Source organism: Petromyzon marinus, chromosome 25 (genome assembly GCF_048934315.1).
Source record: "Petromyzon marinus isolate PM22_M1 ecotype Great Lakes invasive population chromosome 25, UKy_Petmar_22M1.pri1.0, whole genome shotgun sequence".
Lineage (NCBI taxonomy): Eukaryota > Metazoa > Chordata > Hyperoartia > Petromyzontiformes > Petromyzontidae > Petromyzon > Petromyzon marinus.
In genome coordinates, this window is record NC_133691.1 from 9,452,387 (window position 1) to 9,474,606 (window position 22,220).

At 56.3% G+C, this 22,220-nt stretch overlaps 1 protein-coding gene across 1 annotated transcript; it reads right to left on the bottom strand.

Annotated features, from left to right (window-relative positions):
- Nucleotides 1-151: 151 nt before the first annotated feature.
- On the bottom strand, nucleotides 152-21,837 carry LOC116945878 (BOS complex subunit NOMO1-like). Its single transcript, XM_032960511.2, has 31 exons — nucleotides 21,539-21,837; nucleotides 20,699-20,788; nucleotides 20,055-20,100; nucleotides 19,575-19,675; nucleotides 18,299-18,399; nucleotides 17,602-17,674; nucleotides 17,130-17,282; nucleotides 16,620-16,757; nucleotides 15,832-15,921; nucleotides 14,738-14,840; nucleotides 13,992-14,142; nucleotides 13,652-13,826; nucleotides 13,344-13,485; nucleotides 12,940-13,071; nucleotides 12,502-12,641; nucleotides 11,968-12,055; nucleotides 11,328-11,391; nucleotides 10,228-10,326; nucleotides 9,357-9,524; nucleotides 8,833-8,915; nucleotides 8,214-8,373; nucleotides 7,835-7,961; nucleotides 7,146-7,259; nucleotides 6,701-6,828; nucleotides 5,939-6,080; nucleotides 4,767-4,850; nucleotides 4,344-4,457; nucleotides 3,777-3,878; nucleotides 3,044-3,163; nucleotides 2,478-2,570; nucleotides 152-1,507 (listed from the first exon to the last, which is right to left on the bottom strand). Exons 1-31 carry the CDS (start codon nucleotides 21,788-21,790, stop codon nucleotides 1,376-1,378), a joined length of 3,705 nt encoding a protein of 1,234 aa, XP_032816402.2. The 5' UTR covers nucleotides 21,791-21,837; the 3' UTR covers nucleotides 152-1,375.
- Nucleotides 21,838-22,220: the final 383 nt, after the last annotated feature.

Here is a 22,220-nt window from a genome sequence, read left to right on the forward strand (position 1 = left end):
TCTGGGTGGCAGCAATTAATTTGTGCCGGTGTTGTGTTGAACACGCGTCCAATATAATGCAAAGTTTTGGTTGTCGACCTCACCTTCTGAGACACGTGGGGGTTTGTGCCTTGGAAAAAGTGGAGACTCCAACCAGGGGTCCAGACAAGTGTTTTGGTTTGTGCATGCACACCACTGCCAATGCATTTTAATTGTACCATGGGAGGTGTAAACAGCTGTACATACGATCTTTACAATGTGATATGGAAAGCAAGAACAATTCATTTACAAAAGATCAGTTACTGAAAACCCAAGCTCAAAAGGACTGCATGTGAAGTGGCTTGAACGTGTTGGTCTCAACATGGAAATACCTGGCAACGTTTCCCGTGCCTCGAATAGCAGATCAGCTTGCCACAATTACAAATACGCAATTCACATTTCTGCACGTGGTAATGCATTGGACACCAGTGAGGTGAAACTTTAGAATGGGTCCATTTCCAGGGTTACTTTGCATCAGGGTTTGGTTACCAGGCACACCTCATCATCGCACACCAAGGCCGTATTCTCAGTTGTGGCTCGGCCTCGAACGCTCGGGTTCAGCTTGGGCTCGAGCTGCTCAGCCGCTTCCAAAGACGTGGCGAGTGACTCAGCCGTGGCTTGGCTCGGAGGGGAAATTGAAATCCTGAGCGTGGATAGGAACACACTCGGAGCCGCCAACAGTTAAAACACCTGGCTCGGAGCCCGGCTTGCTCGAGCCAGCGCCAGGACGAAGAATACGGCCGGAGGGCTCTGCGGCTCGTCGGGGTGTTCCTGTCCCGCGACAGCGAATGCACCCCGCGCGTCAGCCTCTCGTCAGGCCTCTCACTCGTCAGGCCTCATTAAATATCCCTGAGACTCCCTCCACGTGCATTTCTTCACATGGGCATCACGTGGTTATTCCTGCAAACCTAGAAGTAGTGCCGCTCGCGACTCGGACCTCCCGCCGAGTCCAAACAGGTCGCCGGTTCGACTCCATCTCCCAGCACGGCAGTTAAAACAATGGGGGCGAGTTTCTAAAATCCACCCTCTGAACACCAAGCGGTAAACATGCTCGGCAGGTGACGTATATGGGGGGGGGGGGGGTTAAAGTGTGAAAGAGTAGACCAAACACCATTTACAAGTTCCCTCCAGTGGAGGCCCTTCCGCCAGCAGTTATGTTAATGTTACAATTGTGGTTTTAATTTTTGTTATATATATTAATTTGTCTTCTAAACACATTGTTAGATTTTATGGTTTACTCCATGCAGGCAGTTTTCCTTTTACATCCTAGTGGTGATGGATTAATGGTGTGATGCACTCGGAAGGGGCGACAGTGGAACGTGTCACGGGTCATGGGGCACGCGCCATGGGTGATCGGTCACGTCCTCCGGCTCTTGGGCTTCTTCAGCAGCTTCTTGGCGTCCTCCACAGCCGGGGCGGCTCCGAACGGAGGCCCCATGGCCTGCACGGCCTGCACACGGCTTCCCAGCTGCCATAGCATGGGCAGCGCCTGCTCCGTGGCACACACGGCACAGGCACAGAACAGTCGCCACACAGGACGTTAGGCATCAATCCACAATATGCCAGACCTCTGTAGACTAAGACGAGGCATCTGACTTGGTGGAAATTGACGCGGTTATCAAAGCTCTCGCAAACCGAGACCTAAATAGAACATTTAGAAGGAATAAAAACTTTACAAGAACGTAAGCGCTGCACTGAGACTGCGACGTCGCTATTTCCCAATTGAGTCATTTGTGGTGTCATTTTTCTCAGGTTTGGACCACGACACGAGCACACAAAGTCTACTCGTTTCGAAATGCACGTGATCTTTAATGTCCATTGTGAGAACGAAGCAGACGACTCGTGATATTTTCTCGGCTGATAACGTGCAGTATTAACCGGGGTGGCCTGTCGGCATCGAACTGTCAACGTCTGTGACAAGCGGCGAACGCACTGCCGCACTGCCGCATGGCGGCCCAGGGCAGCTGTTGGTAAAAGCCGCACGACAGTGCCAGCCGTCCGTGCTACTGCACGGCACCACCGGCACGCCTCCGCAACGCCTCAATGGGGCCCGTGTGCAGCCACCTTTCACAGTGAGCTGCTTACTCAGCATCACCACCACCATCCCTCCCCGTGTTTGACTCGCTCATCAGAACGTGCATATTGTTTAAATAGTGCACAAACGTGTACATATGTGAATGATTATTTCATTTTATATGGCGTCATTCACGCTAATGGCATTCACCACGCTGTACATTAATTATATATGAGACATTGTTACCCAACTTGTATGTAAATTGTTGAATGTATTGTTAATTATACACACCGTGACCCGGAGACTTTGGTGATATTTGTTGTCTAACGTACGCCGCAAAAATGCACCCGTGTCCAGAGAGGGAGAGCAGTGAGGTGGCGGGGAGCACAGAGACACACCGCGGAGTTTATCAAGCCACGCAAGGGGGGAAAGTCGCGACGGTCACCTTGTCGTGGTTGTAGATGGCGATGAGCAGCAGCAGTGTGAGCGGCAGGGCCAGGTACGAGCCCTGTGACGCCTCCTGCTCCATCGCTTTCCTCTGCACGCCACGCCACGTCGCGCCGGTCACGTTTCACGCCAGAGGCACAGCCGTCGTTCACCCACGAACGTCTCATCGAGTCTCAGGACTCTTTTGCGGGAGGGCCTTGCCAAGTTTTTCACAGTAGGGGCAATGATTGCCATGTGCGCGATCCCAATTGAGTACTTTGTGGTGTCACGAAATGTTTTTGTGCAAATTTGGGCCACCGACGCCGGCACACAACGGCCTGCTCTTGAGAATGACATCCTGGGACATTTAACGTCCACTGAGGCAGACGGAGCGTTGCAATTGACAGTTAACACTCCGCCGGTTAAAACCAGGGCGGCCTGGAAGATTAGAACAGCGGAACTCCGCACCGAGCGGCAAAGGCGCTACCGCCGGGCCGCGTCGCCGCCCCCACAGGTCGCGAGTCGCGGCTCGTGCGCGTCGCGTACCGCTAGCGGCGGACCGGGCACGGCTCGCGCTGCTCTCACCCGCGGGGAGAAGGAGAGCGTCACGTGCTTGTGGAAGCCCGCAGTGCTGAAGGAGACCTCGGGGAGCGAGAACTCGTAGAGCGCCCGGGGCAGCGAGGACTCGAGCGCCATCGTGTAGCTCTGCAACGGAACCGCGGCCGCACGGCCGGAGCGCTCAACGTCTCCATGCTGCACGAGTGTCGGGGCCAGCCCTGCCGATACACGGTGGACTTTGAAGTTACTAAGAATAAAGTTAAATGTTGGTTTTTACCAAATAACGTGGGTTCCTTCTAAATGTCATCAATAAAGAAAAGTAGTAAATATCCATACCTTTACCCCAACTCACTCTACTCACTTCCCACACACTCTCCTGCCTTTTCTCCTCTCATCTCACTCTACTCCCCTTCACACACTCTCTGCTTCAACAACAAAGGCCTCCTTTCACCGCCCCGAGTCAACTGTTGCTCTGTGGAAGGTCGCCAATTCTCCTCCTTCTCGTCTGCTGCCCAACATAGTCTGGAACTCCCTTCCCCCAGATGTCCGCGCTGTCCTGACGTGGATGAGAGCCCCCCTTCCCAGAGAGAAGAACCACTCGTGGTCTCTACCTGTAGTTTCTCTGGAAAAAAACATAGTTCTTTTGGCCATAGACATACATCTGATAATCATGACAGTATCTCTGCCAAACGAGAACAGGAAGTGTGACAGGAGGACAAGCGCTCCCACAGATGCTCCCCGAAGCCGCAGCACCACCCACCTCTCCGTCCCTCTGCAGAGGAGGGAAGTGGAAGAATGATGACTGGGTCAGAGAGAGCGTCTGGAAGGGCGTGTCCAGGTTCTCCCCACGATACAGCACCACCTGGAACACGCCGTCATGCTCGCTCGCTCACGTATTCCTCACGCCATCCGCCACGCCAACACACCCCAGCGTTTGGGGTCGACGTTCCCATGGGCCCAGCATCGGAGACAGAATTTTACTTCCGTGGACGAACTGGACGTTGCTTTCATTGCCAGCGTGCATCTCTCTGTGCTGCTCTGCGCACGTTCCACTCTGTTTATCTGTGTCCGTGTTCCTGATCCGCGTCACGGCGGGAAGTTCTCGCCGATTAAAAACTTTCTTCTTCAGGCACAGGCGTCCGCTGCTTTTGATTATGAAACTCAATGAAGCCAAAGTGCTCCAAACCGTTTTTATTCACCTCCCATTAGTAGCCGTGTCCCTCCAATTTGGGATATTTGGCCAATTCCTAATTGAGTCGTGCGAGTGGCAAGAAGGAGGGAATCTTCGATATCGCCCTCGCTCGCCGAGTCGGCTCGGAGCTCTCACCTTGAGCGTGGCCAGCAGCTCCTGGCTGGGAGTGATGATGTTGCCACTCAGGTCAAACTGGTTCATGTGGCGGAATGCGACGATGTTCACGTCGTGGATGTCACGCGTGTCCACCTGCAGCAAACACAAACATTAAGCAGTTGGTGGTGAACTGGGATCCAGATCTAGGACAGGACTCTTACCGAGAAACATTTGGAAGTTCACCAGAACTAGTTCAGGCGAGACTTACTCTGCCCATGAGACACTAAATTTCGAAACCCGTTCAGAGTTTACTTGTGTTGAACCGATGCTGCTGGAGTGATGCACTTGCCAGAAGGCCGTGTGGCTGATGGGATGTGGAACGTTTATATTTATCACACGGAGGGAGAGGCGCGAACGCCGCGTGCCGCCTGCTCGGTTGTCGCGAGGGTGCAGCGCGCGCACCTGCACGGCGCGGTAGTGCGGAATGGCCCTCTCGACGTGGTCGTTTCCCTCCCGCTTCACGCGCACGTGGTACGTGCACGATGGCTGTGCGGACACGTGGGAGGGGAGGGGGGGGCGGGGGTGAGTGCGGGGGGGGGGGGGCAGCAGCGAACACAACACTCATCACGGCCACGCGGTGTCTGCGCCCAGCTTGCTAGACAAGGGGTTCTCTTCCTCTCGTTTGCTGCCACCAGTCACGTCTCCAATACCGGGCTCGCAATATGGCCCCGGTGTGTAGGCCCTGGTGAGAGTCTCCACGTCAGGGTCGTGGGAGTAGCCCAGCATGTTCACTTTTTAAGCCGTCCGCTCCCATGCTGAGTGGGTGAGCGAGCGCGAGTGGGAAAGTGGCTGGGAGCGTGAGCGTGTGAGTGGTTGAGTGTGAATAGGCGAGTGAGGAGTGGGAAAGGGACTGAATGAATAAGTGGGTGAGCGTGCGAGCGAGTTCAAAGGTCGACTGATCTCCTTTGCGGCAGCGGCTAGGTGGTCGTCAGCGCTGCGTGCTGATTGTCTAGGGTCCCGAGCTGAGCCCACCACGTTTCCAGTCTTGGCAGAGGCATTTGTAGGACAGGACGGACTCGTGGGGTTTGGGGGGGAGAATAGCAGCGGCCTGCCAATGGCTCTGCTTGTTGCACGAAGTTTCCTCCCCTGTCTCACAGTGACCTGGCAGAGCGGCTCCACCACACGCCTCGCTTTGGCATTATTCTCAAGTCTCCTCCAAAGCAGCCAATGTCAGCCCTGCAAGGGCGTGTCGTTCCAGTCTCCTACAAACATCCGCACCTCACTCTCCAATCCACAACCTGATTATCCGGCTCCTTCATGCAATCGTCCCTTTGGAAAACACGTGCCGGACGCGAGCGTGACATCGTCGGCATCCGCAGCCGCTCGAGACGCCCAACAAACGGTGACAGCCGAGATCTATTAAAAATGCGCAAGGCACCGCCATACTCAAAACCTGACCCCGAGATGTGCAGCGAGCTCAGGGTGACGTGGGGTCACGAAGCCCAGCGACCCGGGGCGAGGAGTCACGCAGCTCGACCGCGGGAACTCTCGGGAAGCTCAACTCACGAGAGGTGTCGCGCGAGAGTTACTCGCGGTGCGAGGGCGACGGCCGACGCGGTGCGACGGTCACTCACGGTGAGGCCACGGAGACGGAAGCGGCCCTCCTCGTCTGTGGCGCTCTCCTCCACGCTCGTGCCGCACGCGCCCTGCCCCACGGCCTCCACCCCCACCCCTGCCTCCGCCTCCCCACTCAGCGACCACACCCAGCCAAAGCAGCTGCGCACACGCACGCATGCACAGAGGTTCGCGGTTCTAAATCTGGAAGGCCGCCCTGGTTATTACTACGGGTGTAATAATCGTACCAATGCTACGCGCCATCTGCTTCACAGTGGACGCTAAAGATTCCCCAATGCCATTCCAAACAAGTGGCCATTGTATCGGCATTTTTTAACAAATTCGAAAAATTACATCGCCATACCCTTTGGTTCTTTCGGTATAGTCATGTACTTAGAAACAAAATAAAACAAATCACGACGTTTCGACCGCTTGTGTTGCGATCGGAACGTCAAGTGATTTGTTTTATTTTATTTCTACCTACGTGACTTATTCGAATGAACCAAAGAGAATGGATTCCTGCAGTCACGAAAGCTTCAAATCAAGAATTACATCGCCGATTACTCAATTTGGAAACAGTGGCAGCGATCCTAGCCCCCTACTGGCAGACTACGTCCGCTCGCAGACCAGGTGCAGAGTCCCCTTGTGCCGCACTAGGACAGCTGCCACTGGGGGTGCCCTCTCATATGTTTCAGCTGAGATGTGGGGAACCGTGTGCGAAGTGCAGCGAGACGCCCTGTCGTCACAGGGGCGCGCAGTCCCAGACGGATCGTCAGGCGTACCTGTACGCGACGCGGAAGGCGCTCACATCGATGTGGACCGCGTGGCCTTCCTGCACATCCACCACCTGGGACGATGGCTCAAAGCGGAACTCCTTCATCATGGGCTTGAAGAAGAACTGGCCCGGAGTCTGAATGAATGAAATACAACGATCCACACGTGGGTTCACGCAGCCGATGTTACGACTCGCGATATATTTTTGGGTCAGGCCACGTAATAATCTCGCCAAATTTGTGCCGTTAAACGCTTGTTCACTTGACAAATTTGTATTTGTTTGGCTGTGTCAGGTGGTAGAGGGTCTTACAACACTTATTTATCAAGTATATTACATAGCCTTAGTAAAAATGTATTATAAATCAATTTAGCCCAGTTGATTCAGGGTTGGAGCGAGAGCGTTGTGCGCTGCTGCTGCTGCTGGTGGTGGTGGTGGTAGCGCGCATGACAGACCAGGTTGGTGAACTTGTAGGAGCCGTTGTCCTGCGTGAGGCGGTTGGAACGGAACTGCCCTCCGCTCAGCGACAGCAGCACACCGGACAGGGGCTGCCCATCCTCTGCCGTGATCTACACGGGAGCATCACGACACACGCAGCAGCACACACACACACATATACACCGGTGTCTCCACCCACACGCAAACGTTTCCATCAAAGTGAATCGGATTAACCATGCTAATACAGGATATCCCAGATTCAGCCTCAGCTGGAATCCTACTGCTGCCGTCACATCCCGCGTGAAGCACCCCGATCATCCTGATAGAAGTCACGGTGACTGCTCATCCAGCCCTCACCGATTTACTTTAGTCACTCACTCACCGAGAGTCACATCACACTTCTACAGCTACAACTACCATGACTGTTCCCGTGAACATCCCCCATTGATTCCTCCACCTATGTTAAACCGCCACCACACTTGTAGCTCACAACTCACCTGCCCAATTCACCCACAACTCTCACAAACAACGGTTAAAAGAATTGTGGCACAACCCAAACACACAATTACGAATATTAAGTACACAGATACTGCCGGTGTGCACGGGAGCGCCGAGTGAGTGCGTGCGAGATGAGAAGCGCGCAGCGCCGCGTCGGGAGACGCGGACCGCGCCGCCCCGGACTCGTGGAGACGTGGCCGGCGGGTACCGTGAGCGTGATGGAGGCCAGGGCAAAGGCCTGGAAATGGCCGTGGCGGCCGTCCACGGGGCGTAGCACGAAGCCTTCCTTGGCGGCCGACACGGCGTAGTCGCGGTGGCCTTGCAGAGGGCCCACTCTGCGCACACAAACATCCTCGCTCGCCGCCGTTTGCCACTGCTCCGCTCGCGCGCAGATGGAGAGCACGCGCGGCGCGTGCACCGCGGGGACCGATCGGCAACACGATCCCGACATCTCGGTGGTCGGTAAGCGCGCGCAGCGTTACCGGGATACACACGCGCGTCATGAGAGACATCGCGCTGCCCGTGCCGGAGCGGTGAGGCGCCTCAATGAGGTGCCCCGGCAAAGCGCCCGGCGAGGCGGTACATACCGGTAGGAGCCGTGCTCGTCGGTGAGCACCGTGACGAGGCTGTCGGCGGCCCCGGATTCCCGTACGTCGATGATGACGCCGGGCAGAGCCGGTTCCACGCGGCCTGCCACAAACACCCCGGCCTCACCAGACACGGCAGCCAGCTGCTCGGGGCAGCTCTCTACACGCACCGGCAAGACAAAGATCCCCCGTGTAGCATTAACAGACTTTAGGGGCAAGTGCTGTTAGCGAGGCACCCCCATGAAGGCCGGTATGGGGCACAAGGGGGTGGTTGCTGTTGGCACCTCGGCCAGCTGCCTTTTTCTCCCCTGTGATGTCTACACACATCAGACACTTATTTGAGGCTGGCTATGTTGGCCACGAGCGGGAATCGAACCCGGGTCGCTGGGTTGGTAGCAGAGTGCGCGCGCAGGCACACACAAGCCAGGTGCCGGGTTGCCTTGACCCGCGCAGGGACAGCTGCCACTGAGGGGCCCTTTGAGCATTTGAGACGCGGTGCAAGGCGATCGTAGCGTGTACAGCGCTCCGAGTTACTCGATCAGCAACTTGATCGTGGTCATCATCGTTGTCACAAAAATCGCTCTCCCACAGTGCAAGGAAGAGGAGTGGTGTGACCCACCTCCCTGCACGACGGCCTCGGTGCTTGCCGGGTGGAAGAGCAGCTCGCGCGAGGCAGCCTCCACTCGCACCTTCTCCCCCGCGCTGCACACAGCCGCCCCGCGAGCCGTGCCACCAAACACAGTACCACGCAGCATGCGCAGCACACACAAAGCACGCAACACACACAGCACACACACATACACACGGAGCAGGAGTAATACGTTTTTCAAAGCATCTTCCATACAAACTATTCTTTTTTCCTGAGAAAAGGTTATTTGGAACATTACTCTTTCTCAAAATGGAAACTTAAAAAAATTGTCAAAAAACGCTGCTGGACAACTGTCAAACACAGCATGGCCTCCCGGGCTGCCCCATCATCGTGAACAACTGTCCTGACCCTGTGCTGCTGCAGAACGCGACTGTTTAAAGAATTTTAACTCGGGCGAGTACAGACATTTGTCGATTATAATTTTAACAAGGGGGAGATATCTGATGGATGGAAGGTCCAAAATCCGGCGAGCCCTCCAGCTCGCGGCCACGCACCGAGCCCAGAAGGAGTAGGGGTAGGTGAAGGGCGCTTGCGCTGACGGGGACGGCGCCACAGGCCCCCGCTCGCGCTCCCCCGCCTCTCCCTCCTCTTCTGCCGCCGCCTCCTCCTCCTCCCCTTCCAGTCTCAGAGGGCCCAGGACCTGGGTCTCCTCCAGCGACGACCTTGACCAGGCACACGTGCAGCGCACACCGTAATAAGTACGCAAGTGCAGCGCATGCAGTGGTTCGTGTGGGTGCAGGATGGGTGGGTGCAGGGTGGGTGGGTGTGTGGGTGAGGGGTGGGTGGGTGGTTGCAGGGTGGGTGGATGGGTGAGGGGTGGGTGGGTGGGTGGGTGAGGGGTGGGTGGGTGGTTACGGGATGGGTGGTTGGGTGATTGCGGGGTGGTTGCGGCATGGGTGGTGGGTGGTTGGGTGGCTACGGGGTGGGTGGGTGGTTGCGGGGTGGTTGTGGGGTGGGTGGGTGGTTGCGGGGTGGGTGGTGGGTGGGTGGGTGGGTGCGGGGTGTATTAGGGGGATTGGGTTGAGGAGATGGGCAGTGCAGTGAGTGTTGTTGGGGAGGATGGATGCCCATCATGGAGGAGCAGGTTGAGTACAAATTGTGCAGAGGAGCGCTACTACACTCTATGGTCAGAATACGCAGGGGGCACGCCAAAGACTCACGTGGTACACAACCCAGAACTGCTAGAGGTTGCATTTTTATATAATCACGCTGCGATCGAACGGCACCGCTGGCGCTCGTGCGATGACGGCTTTCAGGCTCGCACGTTCGCGAGCGATGCTTGCGGCGAGGGCCTACGCGGGCCGCGCCGCGTGTACCGCGGGCGCTAACGGTGGCCGGTGCCTGCGGGAGGAGCGCGACGCTTACTGCACGGTGAGCGTGATGTCGGCGGCCATCTTGTCGGTGACGATGGCTCCCTGCACCAGGTGGTGAGTGGCTGTCATGGCGAGCACGCTGGGGTGGGCGCTGCACGGCGCACACACGCGAGAGGCTCTGGTGAGGCGTGGCGCGCAGTGGTGTGATCCGGCGCCTCGCGCTCGCCGGGACAGGCGCGAGCAGCTTTTTCTTTCGCACGACATTTAAAACGATTATTGTTATGACGCCGGAGCGGTGATGTTTTCGTAGTCGTGGGGGCAATGTTGCTATGTTTGCTGTGTAATCCCAAACTGAGTAAATTTACAGGTCGTTTTTCAGCATAGCGATGTCCAATACCAGCTCTGTTGCACGTCTTTTTAGTTATGGGAGACGATCAGAGAGCCAAGAGGAAACCCGTGCGGAACAGGGGGGAGAACAAACTCGACAAAGAGGCGCTCAAGTTTGGAATTAATCCCAGGCCATTCTTGCTTCGAGGCACAAGTGGTACCACTGCGCCACCACCGTGCTGCCCTGTGTCACCGTGCCACCCAGAAAAGCAACTGACAAAACACGATAACTGTGTTGAGTGTGGTCATCCATCCGATGGCATCAGGAGTAGCTGGGTGTATCGCTTCCGTTCCTCCTGTGTAAGCATGGCACAGCGGGCAGTGGTTGCTTACGAGATGAACAGATCGCACTTCACATTCAACAACGGGGAGACTTGTTTTCAAATTTTCTTGCTGTGGTTTTCACACCTGATGATGATTGCTTGTGTTGCAGTCGAAACGTCGTGAGAATGTTATTGTTTTATATTTTTATTATTTTGTTTCCCTTCTACGTGACTTTACCGAAAGAACCAAGAATATGAATCCCTGCAGTCACGAAAGATTTAAATCAAAATTTAACAGGGAGACTCGGTAAATGGCGCTCTTGCAGAGGAACGCACTGTTATATCACCCTCAGGCTAGACCTGGAGATTGAATAGTTCATGTCTTCTCAACCGACTTCATGTAAATCTCCTTTTTTGCTTCAAACGATTAGTTACAGAGTAAGAGAAGTAACATCGTCCTGTCAAAAAGGTGCGATTCGCATGCGTGCAATGCTCGGCTCACGTGTCGTAAGTGTACACGTCCTGCTGAAAGCGGTGGCAGGAGCGCGGCGTCAGCTTGTACATGCCTGCACACACACACATTCACCCAAGCAACACACGGCATTAACAGTAGCTCCAGCACATTATCAGTGCACCCTGCGCTGACGGCAAGCGCTGACGGAAGAACCTATTCAGTGAACACGTGTCGAGAGCGATTCATAGTTGAAGTTTGGGTGAGGCCACGTAATGGATCTGGCTAAACTGAGATCCTAAGACCCTCAGCCACCGGAAAACAGCCAAGCACATTGTCACGTGTGCAAGTGTTTAAAACGTGGTAATTTGTTATTGTTTCAGCTCACCGGTAAGGTGAAGAACAACATACTAGAGACGTGGACGTTAAGTAACAGCTAGTGGTGGTTCTGAGAATTGTTCCACCTGCACGCCACGGGGGGGGGGCAGGTGCCACCTGCATGCCACGGGGGCAGGTGCCACCTGCACGCCACGGGGGGGGCAGGTGCCACCTGCGCAACCGGCTCAATGACCCGGCAGTAACAAAACAAAGCGGCGGCGAGACGCGCGGCATCAACAACTTTGGCCGCGTCGATGACCCGGTGCGCGACCTCGAGGGACGTAAACGCTCAACTTGGGCGGCAGGCACATACCCGGCAAGGAAAGGCAGAAGCGGTTCATGCCCTTGGTCAGGTTGTAGACGCCGACGTTCTCCGGGCCCTTCTCGTCCTGGTAAAACTCCTGCGAGCACGGTCACGGGCATCAGACAGGCCGACGGCGGTGAGATCGCCACGGCCACTGTCGTCACAGTGCACTTCATAGTTCATGAGCCCAGAGAGGAAATGTCGGCTTGATTGGTTCCAATTTGTCAACGTGGTCAATAATAGCCAAATATGTGTGAACCATTTCAAATGATCGGGTTATCAAATGACTGGAGAAATAAACCTGAATATTTGTTTAGCTATGTCGGGTGGTGGAGGGTTTTATGACAAATTCAGTCAGATAGTTACGTGACCTAACCCAAAAATGTATTACGATCTTAACAATGGCTGCGAAAACCTTCACGTTAAACTTGAAATCTGGAAGCAGTTTTGCTTTGTGGGAGGACACAGAGGGCTGATGAACCGAGGGTGGAATTCCCAAGCGGCACCCTGGGAGATGGCCATGCCGCTGCCGCTGCTGCTCACCAGGGCGATGGAGTGGGAGAGGCTGCAGCGCAGCATGAAGCCCGTTTGGCGGAACTCCACGTGGCCACCTCCACCGCTCTCCAACAGCTCCACCTCCAGCGAGCGATTCTTCCAGCACCACTCCTCCTGGCCCACCGACACTGCGTAGACGACAGCCATCGTCGCACGCAACCAGAAGCAACACAGCACCCATCGTCATAAGCAACACGGCAGCCATCGTCATAAACAACACGGCAGCCATCGTCACGTGCAACCAGAAGAAACACGACAGCCATTGTCACGCGCACCCAGGGGCGACGCAGCGGAAAGTTAAATGGTTTTAAAGTAACATCTCAAAGCCAACTGGCATGAGTGTCCCGTGGGGTCTACAGGCCTCCGCTACATCGAGTCCTCACCGGGTTAAACGAAACCAAGAGGCACCTCGGGACTGCATCTCACCCTTGTAGCGGCCGAGCAAGAGGCGGTCGAAGAAGAAGTCGGCAACGGGGCCGGAGTCGGAGAGGGACAGTGAGCGCTTCTCGCCCTGCGGTGCCGCATGCTGCAGCGTCAGCGCCAGCTCCCCGCAGCCAGCTGTGCGCACAGCGCCTCCTTGGTTAGTGTTGCGGCCACAGCCCACTGCGCCGTACACACAGACTCGACAGACCGCAAGCAGCTGCACCGGCACGCTCACAAAACGCTCCGCACCCGCCCCCCCTCACTCGCCCCCCCCTCACCCGCCCCCCTTCACCCGCCCCCCTCACCCGCCCCCCTCACCCGCCCCCCCTTACCCACCGCCCCAGCGCCCTATAAAAAACGCAGCGTGGCAGGGCAATGCACACAGAGCGAAGTGGCGCACGGGTTACCCAGGCAGGAGACGGTGCCTGACAGCGACAGCAAGAGCTGAGTGAACGAGAGGCCCAGCACGGGAGCCCGTGTCACCGTGACGGTCAGCAGCGCGGGCTGCAGCGCCAGCCCTGCCTTGCTCTCAGCTTCGCTCACATCCACCTGTGAGCACAGCAGCACGCAGTCACACACAGACACAAACACACAGTCTCACCCGTTAACACGCACAGTCACATACGCGGCAAAGACCAACTTCGCCGTGCCCGAGTGAGACGTAGCCGGCGAGCGAACCCGCAGCCATGCTCATGGCGCGTGCGTGTACGCCTACCTGTAGGCCGTACGTGCCCGGGGCAGCCAGGAAGCAGAAGGCCCCGAGGGCGTCTGTTTCGGAGGCTTCGGTGGGGGCGGCCCCTCCAACGGGCGTCAGCGTCACCCTCCGCCTCCCTCCCCCGCGCCCCCCCTCGGGCAGCCGATCCACGCTCACGGTGCCGCACACACTGAAACTGCAACCGCACGGCCCCCGTCACCGCACGCACTCTCACACCGCTGTAAACCGTGCCCCCGCACCGCCGACACACCACCACACCACTCCTGCTGCCCCCCACTCAACCCCAAGCGCAACCGCCGGAGCGAGCACCGCGTGGCCCACGGACGCGAGGCAGCGGCACCTGGAGGCGACGATGTCGGGCAGCGTGGGCGTGCTGGGCGCAATCTTGCTCGACACGGGCGGGAAGCTGTAGTGCTCCTTGCTGGTGGCGATGGTGTAGGATCCCGTCGTCATGTTCTCCAGCCGGAACGAGCCGTCCTCCCGAGTGACCACTGGGGGTGCGCAGCGAACCGCCGGGGACAGGGGTCGGCGGGGAGACGCCGAGAGGATATCGAACGTGCCAGGGACCCGGGCACGGAAAATGTTATTCTATATTAATATTAATGTGGTCAATAACTACGTTGCGTTATTCATCGTCCGTTTACTTGTTTACCCCCACGGTGTACCCCATAGGGTACCCGACGGTGTAACCCACGGTGTACCCCGTGGGCAGCTGCCCGGACCTGGATGCAGAATCTCGACGGTGTCAGTGCAGTGCTCTGGCCTCTGAGCCACCCAGACACCTCCAACATAAATGACGTTTCAAGGTTTCATTAGTAAATTTACCACTGTTATATTTTGTATGTATTTCTGTTTACAATGACTATAGGAATTAACTTAAAAACTTTTGAAGAGTGATTATGTGCCTTTCCTTGTGCGTCGCCAATAATAATGAAATATGTTATAACAATGTTGAATTTGTAACGCGCGCAGCGGGAAGGCAGCCACACACACCGCCAATAATTGCCCACGCTGTGGTCCCATAATGGGATAGGTGCCAATGAATGACGGCTACACATTTGCTTCATTGTGAGGCTGTCATGTTACCTTGTATGTTGTTGAGGGACACAACGGCGCCTGGAATGCCGTTTCCACCGACCGCTTCCAGCACCCGGCCTGTCACCGAAAACCCCATCACGCGGAACACAGTCTGCAAAACGTGAAACGAGGAGCACAGCTGACGTCACGGCGGAGACGACCTTCGTGCACCCCCGGGGTCTGGGGACACAGCGCATACTCTCTGCACGCACGCTGCCTGGCCGGCCGGGTTTTCTCTGCAGGCTAACAGGACAAGACCGAGATGATTGGTTTTTAGGTGAGGCCACTTCATAATCTGGTGAAGTTGGTTTCATACGACTCTCCACCGCCCGACATAGCCAAGAAAATGTATTTTGTCACGCGTTTTACGAGCGTTTAACCATCCGCAAATTCTTCTTTGGTTCTTTCGGTAAAGTCACGTAGAATGAGAAAATAATAAAATAAAACAATAAAATTCTCACGACGTTTCGGCCACAACACAAGTAGCCGTCCTCAGGTGAAGAAACAGGACTGTCAAGCACTGTCTTCTGGACAGTCCTGTTTCTTCACCTGAGGACGGCTACTTGTGTTGTGGCCGAAACGTCGTGAGAATTTTATTGTTCTATTTTATTATTTTATTCTCATTCTACGTGACTTTACCGAAAGAACCAAAGAGGATGAATCCTTGCAGTCACGAAAGCTTTAAATCGAAATTCATCCGCAAATTATTAGTATTCTTTCAGTTCATCTACAAGTTGAATTATTACCTAGTTTCTACATTTCAGTCATTTGAGGGTACAATTTTAATTTAGCAAAAACATCGAAGACAATGGCCTCCTCTTGTGAGTGACGTCTCGGGATCTTTGATGTCCACTGTGGTTAGGGCGGCTGCTGCACTCAAACCGTAAGCCTATGCAAAAAAGTGGCAAATGCTGCTTGTTAGAAATGTATTTAAATTGTTTGTGCATTGCTGTCAATGTCTTCCATAATGCTGTTATTTTTTCTCTGATATCTGTTCAATTGCTATTGCTCCGATTTCTATTTGCTTCACCGTTGCACTTTGCTTTCACGTCGTTACTTGTGTCATTGTCAGACTCCTCTATCCTGGCCACCGCCGGGCTTACCGCGAGGCTCAGGCTGTCGTGCTCCACCGTGAAATCGAGGCGCGCGGGCGCGACGTCGAACGTGATGCGCTCGCCTTGGTAGAACGGCACCTGCAGCAGAGACGGGAGGCACACAGCTCCAACATCGCGCGGCGGCATCCGGCAACATCGCTCGCTTGGGATGACGCACAACGGCCTACTGGCAGGCCGGACCAATACCCCACGTGGGGCCTCTCCCTTCCCAGTGATAGCGGTGTCATTGGCCTCCTTGAGGCTCATCTGCCTTTAGTAACCGACACATTACCCAGGGTCCTACTGCCTTGTTGTGGATGCATGCAGGGCCGGATTAAGACACGGGGCTTTAGGGGCTGCAGCCTAGGGGCCTCCGCCAACTGGAGGGCCTCCAGAGATTAAGTGAAAAGTTATTTCATTTGTGAATGCTGAATTTTATTTGTTAGCCTTGTAAAAATAAATTTTATTTTAATTTAACTTTGTTTTCCTTCTTCTTTGGTTCTTTCGGTAAAGTCACGTATTTTATTCTCATTCTACGTGACTTTACCGAAAGAACCAAAGAAGATGAATCCTTGCAGTCACGAAAGCTTTAAATCGAAATTTTGTTTTCCTTTTGAAAATATTACTGAGGGCCTCAGTACCTGTAGCCCCGGGGCCTACAAAATATTAATCCAGCCCTGGATGCATGCACGCTAACAAACACGCTCACAGCACACTACCAGTCGAACGCACGAGTGAAGTTGCTGACTCGTGGGTGTTGCTTGAACGAAAGCACGGAGGGAGACGGAGGTGCTCACCAACGAGTAGGAGCCACACGGGAGCGATGGAAACATGAAGGTGCCGGCATGGGTGGAGGTGGTGCTGCACACGAACGCTGGCAGAGTCGAAGCGGCCGAGAAGCCCTTGACAGGTCCAAGGCTGCACCCAGCCACATCCTAGACAGCGCACACCACCTCACTGAACTCTTCACCGACGGCAAGCATAGCTTCTGCCACACGCAGTGCAGCAACACCTCCGCAGAGGGCGGCTCCACAGCCTCGTGGCCCTGGCTCCTTCGGTCCCTTCCCAAGGCCACTAGATCCACTCTGCTCATCCACTCGTGCATTAACGCAGTACACTTACACACGGGGGAGAGTACACAGCACAGGGAGTACACTGCTGTGTACTCACACTGCCGCGTCCTCTCACGACACTGCCATGTATTCTTTCTGCCGTGTACTCTCTGCCCCGTGCCCTCGCTCTTCCAAGTACCCTCTCCGCCATGTACTCTCCCCCGTGCGTACTCTCTCCCTGCCGTGTCCTCTCACCTGCTGGGTGACGCTGGAGGAGAAGAGCAGCAGCTGCACGCCCTGCACGGGCTCGTCCTCGCTTCGCACGCTCCCAGTCACCTGGTAGCCGGCCACGACCAGCCCCTCCCCCGCATTTCCGTTAGCCACCCCCACCGTCACCGCCACGGAGGCCTGCCACGGCAAACACAAAGACCGCGTGTGAGGCCGACAAAGACTGTCGGGGCAAGCGCTGTTGGCAAGCACCCACGAAAAACGGAGCAGCACACGACGGGGGGCAGTGGGACAGCAAGAGTCGGGCCTGCTTGAGCCAATGCTGGGCCACTGCCAGGTGCTTACTGGCGAAGGCCCTCTCTGCTAGATACGGGTCCTGCACAACGACGCATTCACAGCCAACCCTGCCTGCCCACGAACGTATTTTGCCACGGACCCTGTCAACACGGGGACGCATTCGCCTCCGACTCTTAAATTGTGATGCGGCCGAGCCACTCACGGGCTGGAGCGTCCAGGTCGGGTGGGAGGCCTTGACCTCGTACTCGCCCGGGTGGACTCTCCCAAAGCTGTACCTGTCACAACGAGCACACACACACCCTCAGCACACCTGCACCCTTAACACGCGCATCCACCAAAGTGGAGCACTGTGAGGGAGGAAGCAAAAAGTGAGGCGAGCTGCAGTGTGGTGGTGGTTGAATGCAGTGTGGATGAGATGAAACAATCGGTGTCTGATAGACCGAGTTAAGTTCATGGGAATAGCAGCCATGGTAGTAGTAGATGTAAAAGAGCGATAAGGAGGCAACTGCCCCAATGGCGCGTGAGTTGACTGGGCCGAATCAGTGAGTGCTCAATCATCAATCACCCTGCCTGCTGCTTTATGCTTAATTCTATCAGGCACAGTGAGGTTGGGACTGGGTGCTCCAGTCCAGATATGACGGCAGTAGCAGAATTCCAGTTGAGGCCGAATCTATGCTTTGTACAGAAGCAGGAAAAGCTGTTCAGAGTTAAAGAGGCTTTGGCACGGGAAAAGAAAACCAAGCTTCTTCAACAATGCCTTTACCAGATCAGCAACAGAGCCATGTCATGAGCGTGACAGGTGCGTCGAGGTTGCCGCGCCGGACAGTCACGAGCGAGTGGCTGTGGACGTGTACGCGCGACGAGCGGCACGAGGTGGGGAGGGGGCCGAGTGGACCGACCGGCCGCCGGGCTGCGTGTGCACGCTCTGCAGGGTGTCCCCGCCCGCCGTCAGCTCAACCAGAACGCCGGCTGGCCCCGACTCCATGTTCCGGCTCAGCACCTGGGGCACACGCGGCACGTAGGACAGCGGCACGGCACCGACCGCGAGTCTAGGAGGTGGTCGTACCCACATTTTACCCCACTGCCACACGCCAGGCGAATAACTGTGGTTTACCCATTTACTCTGCTGGGTTGGGGGGAGAGTGAGACGCGCGCTGTGATGCAAGAGGATGTGTCTCACGCCGAGAGGGAGAGGCTCACGCTGAGAGGGAGAGTCTCACGCTGAGAAGGAGAGTCTCACTCCGAGAGGGAGAGTCTCACGCCGGGAGGGAGAGTTTCACGCCGAGAGGGAGAGTCTCACGCCGAGAGGGAGAGTCCCACTGAGAGGGAGAGTCTCACTATGAGCGGGAGAGTCTCACGCTAAGAGGGACAGTCTCACGCCGAGAGGGAGCGTCTCACGCCGAGAGGGAGAGTCTCACTATGAGAGGGAGAGTTTCACGCTGAGAGGGAGAGTCTCACTATGAGAGGGAGAGTCTCACGCTGAGAGGGAGAGTCTCACTATGAGAGGGAGAGTCTCACTATGAGAGGGAGTCTCACACTGAGAGGGAGAGTCTCACGCTGAGAGGGAGAGTCTCACACTGAGAGAGAGTCTCACTATGAGAGGGAGAGTCTCACGCTGAGAGGGAGAGTCTCACGCTGAGAGGGAGAGTCTCACGCTGAGAGGGAGAGTCTCACTATGAGAGGGAAAGTCTCACGCTGAGAGGGAGAGTCTCACGCCGAGAGGGAGAGTCACACTGAGAGAGAGAGTCTCACTATGAGAGGGAGAGTCTCACGCTGAGAGGGAGAGTCTCACACTGAGAGAGAGTCTCACTATGAGAGGGAGAGTCTCACGCTGAGAGGGAGAGTCTCACGCTGAGAGGGAGAGTCTCACGCTGAGAGGGAGAGTCTCACTATGAGAGGGAAAGTCTCACGCTGAGAGGGAGAGTCTCACGCCGAGAGGGAGAGTCACACTGAGAGAGAGAGTCTCACTATGAGAGGGAGAGTCGCACGCTGAGAGGCAGAGTCTCACGCTGAGAAGGAGAGTCTCACTATGAGAGGGAGAGTCTCACGCTGAGAGGGAGAGTCTCATGCTGAGAGGGAGAGTCTCACCATGAGAGGGAGAGTCTCACGCCGGGAGGGAGAGTCTCACGTTGAGAAGGACAGTGAGAAGTGCGAGTGGAGGGAGCCGACACTCACGCGGCCCGCAACGCTAAAGCCTGTGAAGAGGAAGTCGATGTCGTCGCCGGTGGAGCACGGGTCGGTCGCCCCATCCACGTGCAGCTCCACACTGCTTGGCTCTAGAGCACGGGGTGGAGCGGGGGGGGGGGGGTGTAGACGGCTGAGAGATCGCACAGATCCCCCCTTGAAGACTTTAACAGACTGTCGGGAAAGCGTTAGCGAGCACCCGTGACGTTCAAAACGGGACACGAGGGGAACATTATGGGCAGAATCACGACCGACCGCCTTCGTCTCCCCAGTGCTGATGTTTTATACACACCGCACCAGGTGCTCAATTGGGGAGGCCCAGGACCAGTTTGGATATTCGTCACTGATGTTGGTTGGGAGTGGGATTCGAGCTCGGGGGAGCTGGCTTTGTAGCGCAGTGCGATAACCACTGCACCACTCACACTCACTCTGATCACACGCAAACCTCAACCAGCAGCAGTGACTACTCACCGAAACTCCAGCCAAGAGGAGGCTCAATCTTCAGGGTGAAGTCGCCCTGCAGAGAGGTGAACTCGGTGAGACAGCCAAGGCGGATATCAAACATAGAACCCATCCACTGTTGCAGTTGAAGCGACATTAACCGGAACCAATCTGGAACACGGTGCAGAGCACGGCCTTCGTCATTGCGTCTGCAGGTCTCCCAGCGATGCGCCGACCAAATGGTCAGCCGCTCGGTGAGACCCAGGCTTAAGGTGCTTAGATTGGGCTGTTAAACGACCACCGCCTGACCGTTTTCACAAGAGGAGGCGGCGTTTCCAGCAGAGCGTCGGAATGATTGCACTGATCGCCACGTGCGCGGACATACAAACCACACGGGTCACCGCGCGGATAAACGTGCCCTCCTTTCTCAGAAGGTGAAATGTGTAGCCCTGCAATTGTTTTGCTCCCGCCACTGCTGGTGGCAGGGGCCTCCACCGCAGTGAACTAACGAGGATATTTGGTCTACTCCGCCAAACTGACCGGGCGTGCCCCACACGTGTTACCCATAACAACGCGCAACCTGCCGATCGTCTGTGATGTACCTAACATTGAATAGAGCGAGGCGAGCTGGCAAGGCCACGATCGACGCATGCGGACCGCACACACGCACATACCTTGTCGTAGAGCGGGATCATGAAGTACCCGTTGTTGGGGGCGCAGTCCGTCTGGTATTTGAGGTTTCCCTGCTTCGTGTACAGCTTGATCTGCGCAGAGGAGCCGGTGTTACTCCCTAAATGATCGCTAACGGGACACATTCACTCGGTATCAAATACCTTTCACAAAGTGGATCGTTATGTTATTGATCCTGTCCGCTCAGTAGAAAACTATTCAGTCGTCCAAGCCCTCTCAGGAGCAGAGGTCATGAAGAAACAAAATTGTTAGACTAAACCCATTTATATAAACGGTAGAGCCACGCGAAGATTACACGAAGTACCGAAAGGCATGATAAAGAAGAGTCGCCGGACGAGTTGACGCACCCGGCACCCAGCATCCAGCTAACCCCTCCACCAGCCCCCCCCTGCCACTACCCCCCTGCCACTACCCCCCCCACTACCCCCTATCTGCCACAACTCTCCCCCCCCTGCCACTACCCCCCCCCCCTCTGCCACTACCCCCCTACCCCCTCTGCCACTACCCCCCCTCTGCCACTACCCCCCTACCCCCTCTGCCACTACCCCCCTACCCCCTCTGCCACTACCCCCCCTCTGCCACTACCCCCTCTGCCACTACCCCCCTACCCCCTCTGCCACTACCCCCCCTACCCCCTCTGCCACTACCCCTCTACCCCCTCTGCCACTACCCCCCCTCTGCCACTACCCCCCCTACTCCCTCTGCCACTACCCCCCCCCCCCCGTCACAACCCCCCCCTGCCACTACCCCCCCCCCGTCACTACCCCCTATCTGTCACTACCCCCCCCCCTCTGCCACTACCCCTCTTCACCCCGCCGCCGCACCTCAATGAGAGAGAAGTTGATGTCGATGTCGGACTTCACGAATCCCCCGCACCCCAGAACGTCCTCGGCGGCGGCGACAGCGCTCAGGCCGAGAAGGAGCAGAAGAGGGGAGAGCCGGAAGGGGAGAGAGGAGGAGAGAGAGGAGGAGAGAGTGGAGGAGAGAGAGGAGGAGAGAGAGGAGGAGAGACGGGAGCGCGTGGCGGGCGTCGAGCGCCAGCGACCGGCGGCAGCGTCGCCCATGTCTGCGCGCATCGCGGGGTCACGGTGCGGGAGAATCGATTCGCTAAATCGGCATTGAATCGGAGCGCGCGATTCCGTCACCGTCAGGAGCTGCGCGAGCCGAGTGCGGCGGCGGAGAAGGGGGAATCGATTTCACAACAAGCGAGGACGAGTCAACGGAATCGATTCCCGCCCAGGCGAGAGAGCGTGCTCGCGGTCACGTGAGGGGTTAAGCGTTAGGGCCCGCGGGCACTTTAAAGGGTCGTAAGCGCGGAGAGACCGCGACCATTTACTCCAACCAGCTCAATGCCCGCTTGTTTTTTTATGTTAATATTCTGTTCATGCCCATGGCCAACACCGCCTTGGTCTCCCTCGTGATGTTTACACACCACGCCAGGTACTCATTTAAGGCTGAGTCGACCTAGGGGAGACACAGGGCCGGTTTAGATCAGCGTCACTGTCT

Excerpts from the sequence above, each read along its gene's own strand:
- LOC116945878 (XM_032960511.2), bottom strand. The coding sequence starts at position 21,790 with ATGCGCGCAGACATGGGCGACGCTGCCGCCGGTCGCTGGCGCTCGACG. Across the intron at positions 9,525-10,227 it reads GACATCACGCTCACCGTGCA|GTCGTCGCTGGAGGAGACCC; the intron begins GTAAGCGTCGCG and ends TGCCTGGTCAAG. Across the intron at positions 8,374-8,832 it reads CGAGGCCGTCGTGCAGGGAG|AGAGCTGCCCCGAGCAGCTG; the intron begins GTGGGTCACACC and ends CGGTGCGTGTAG.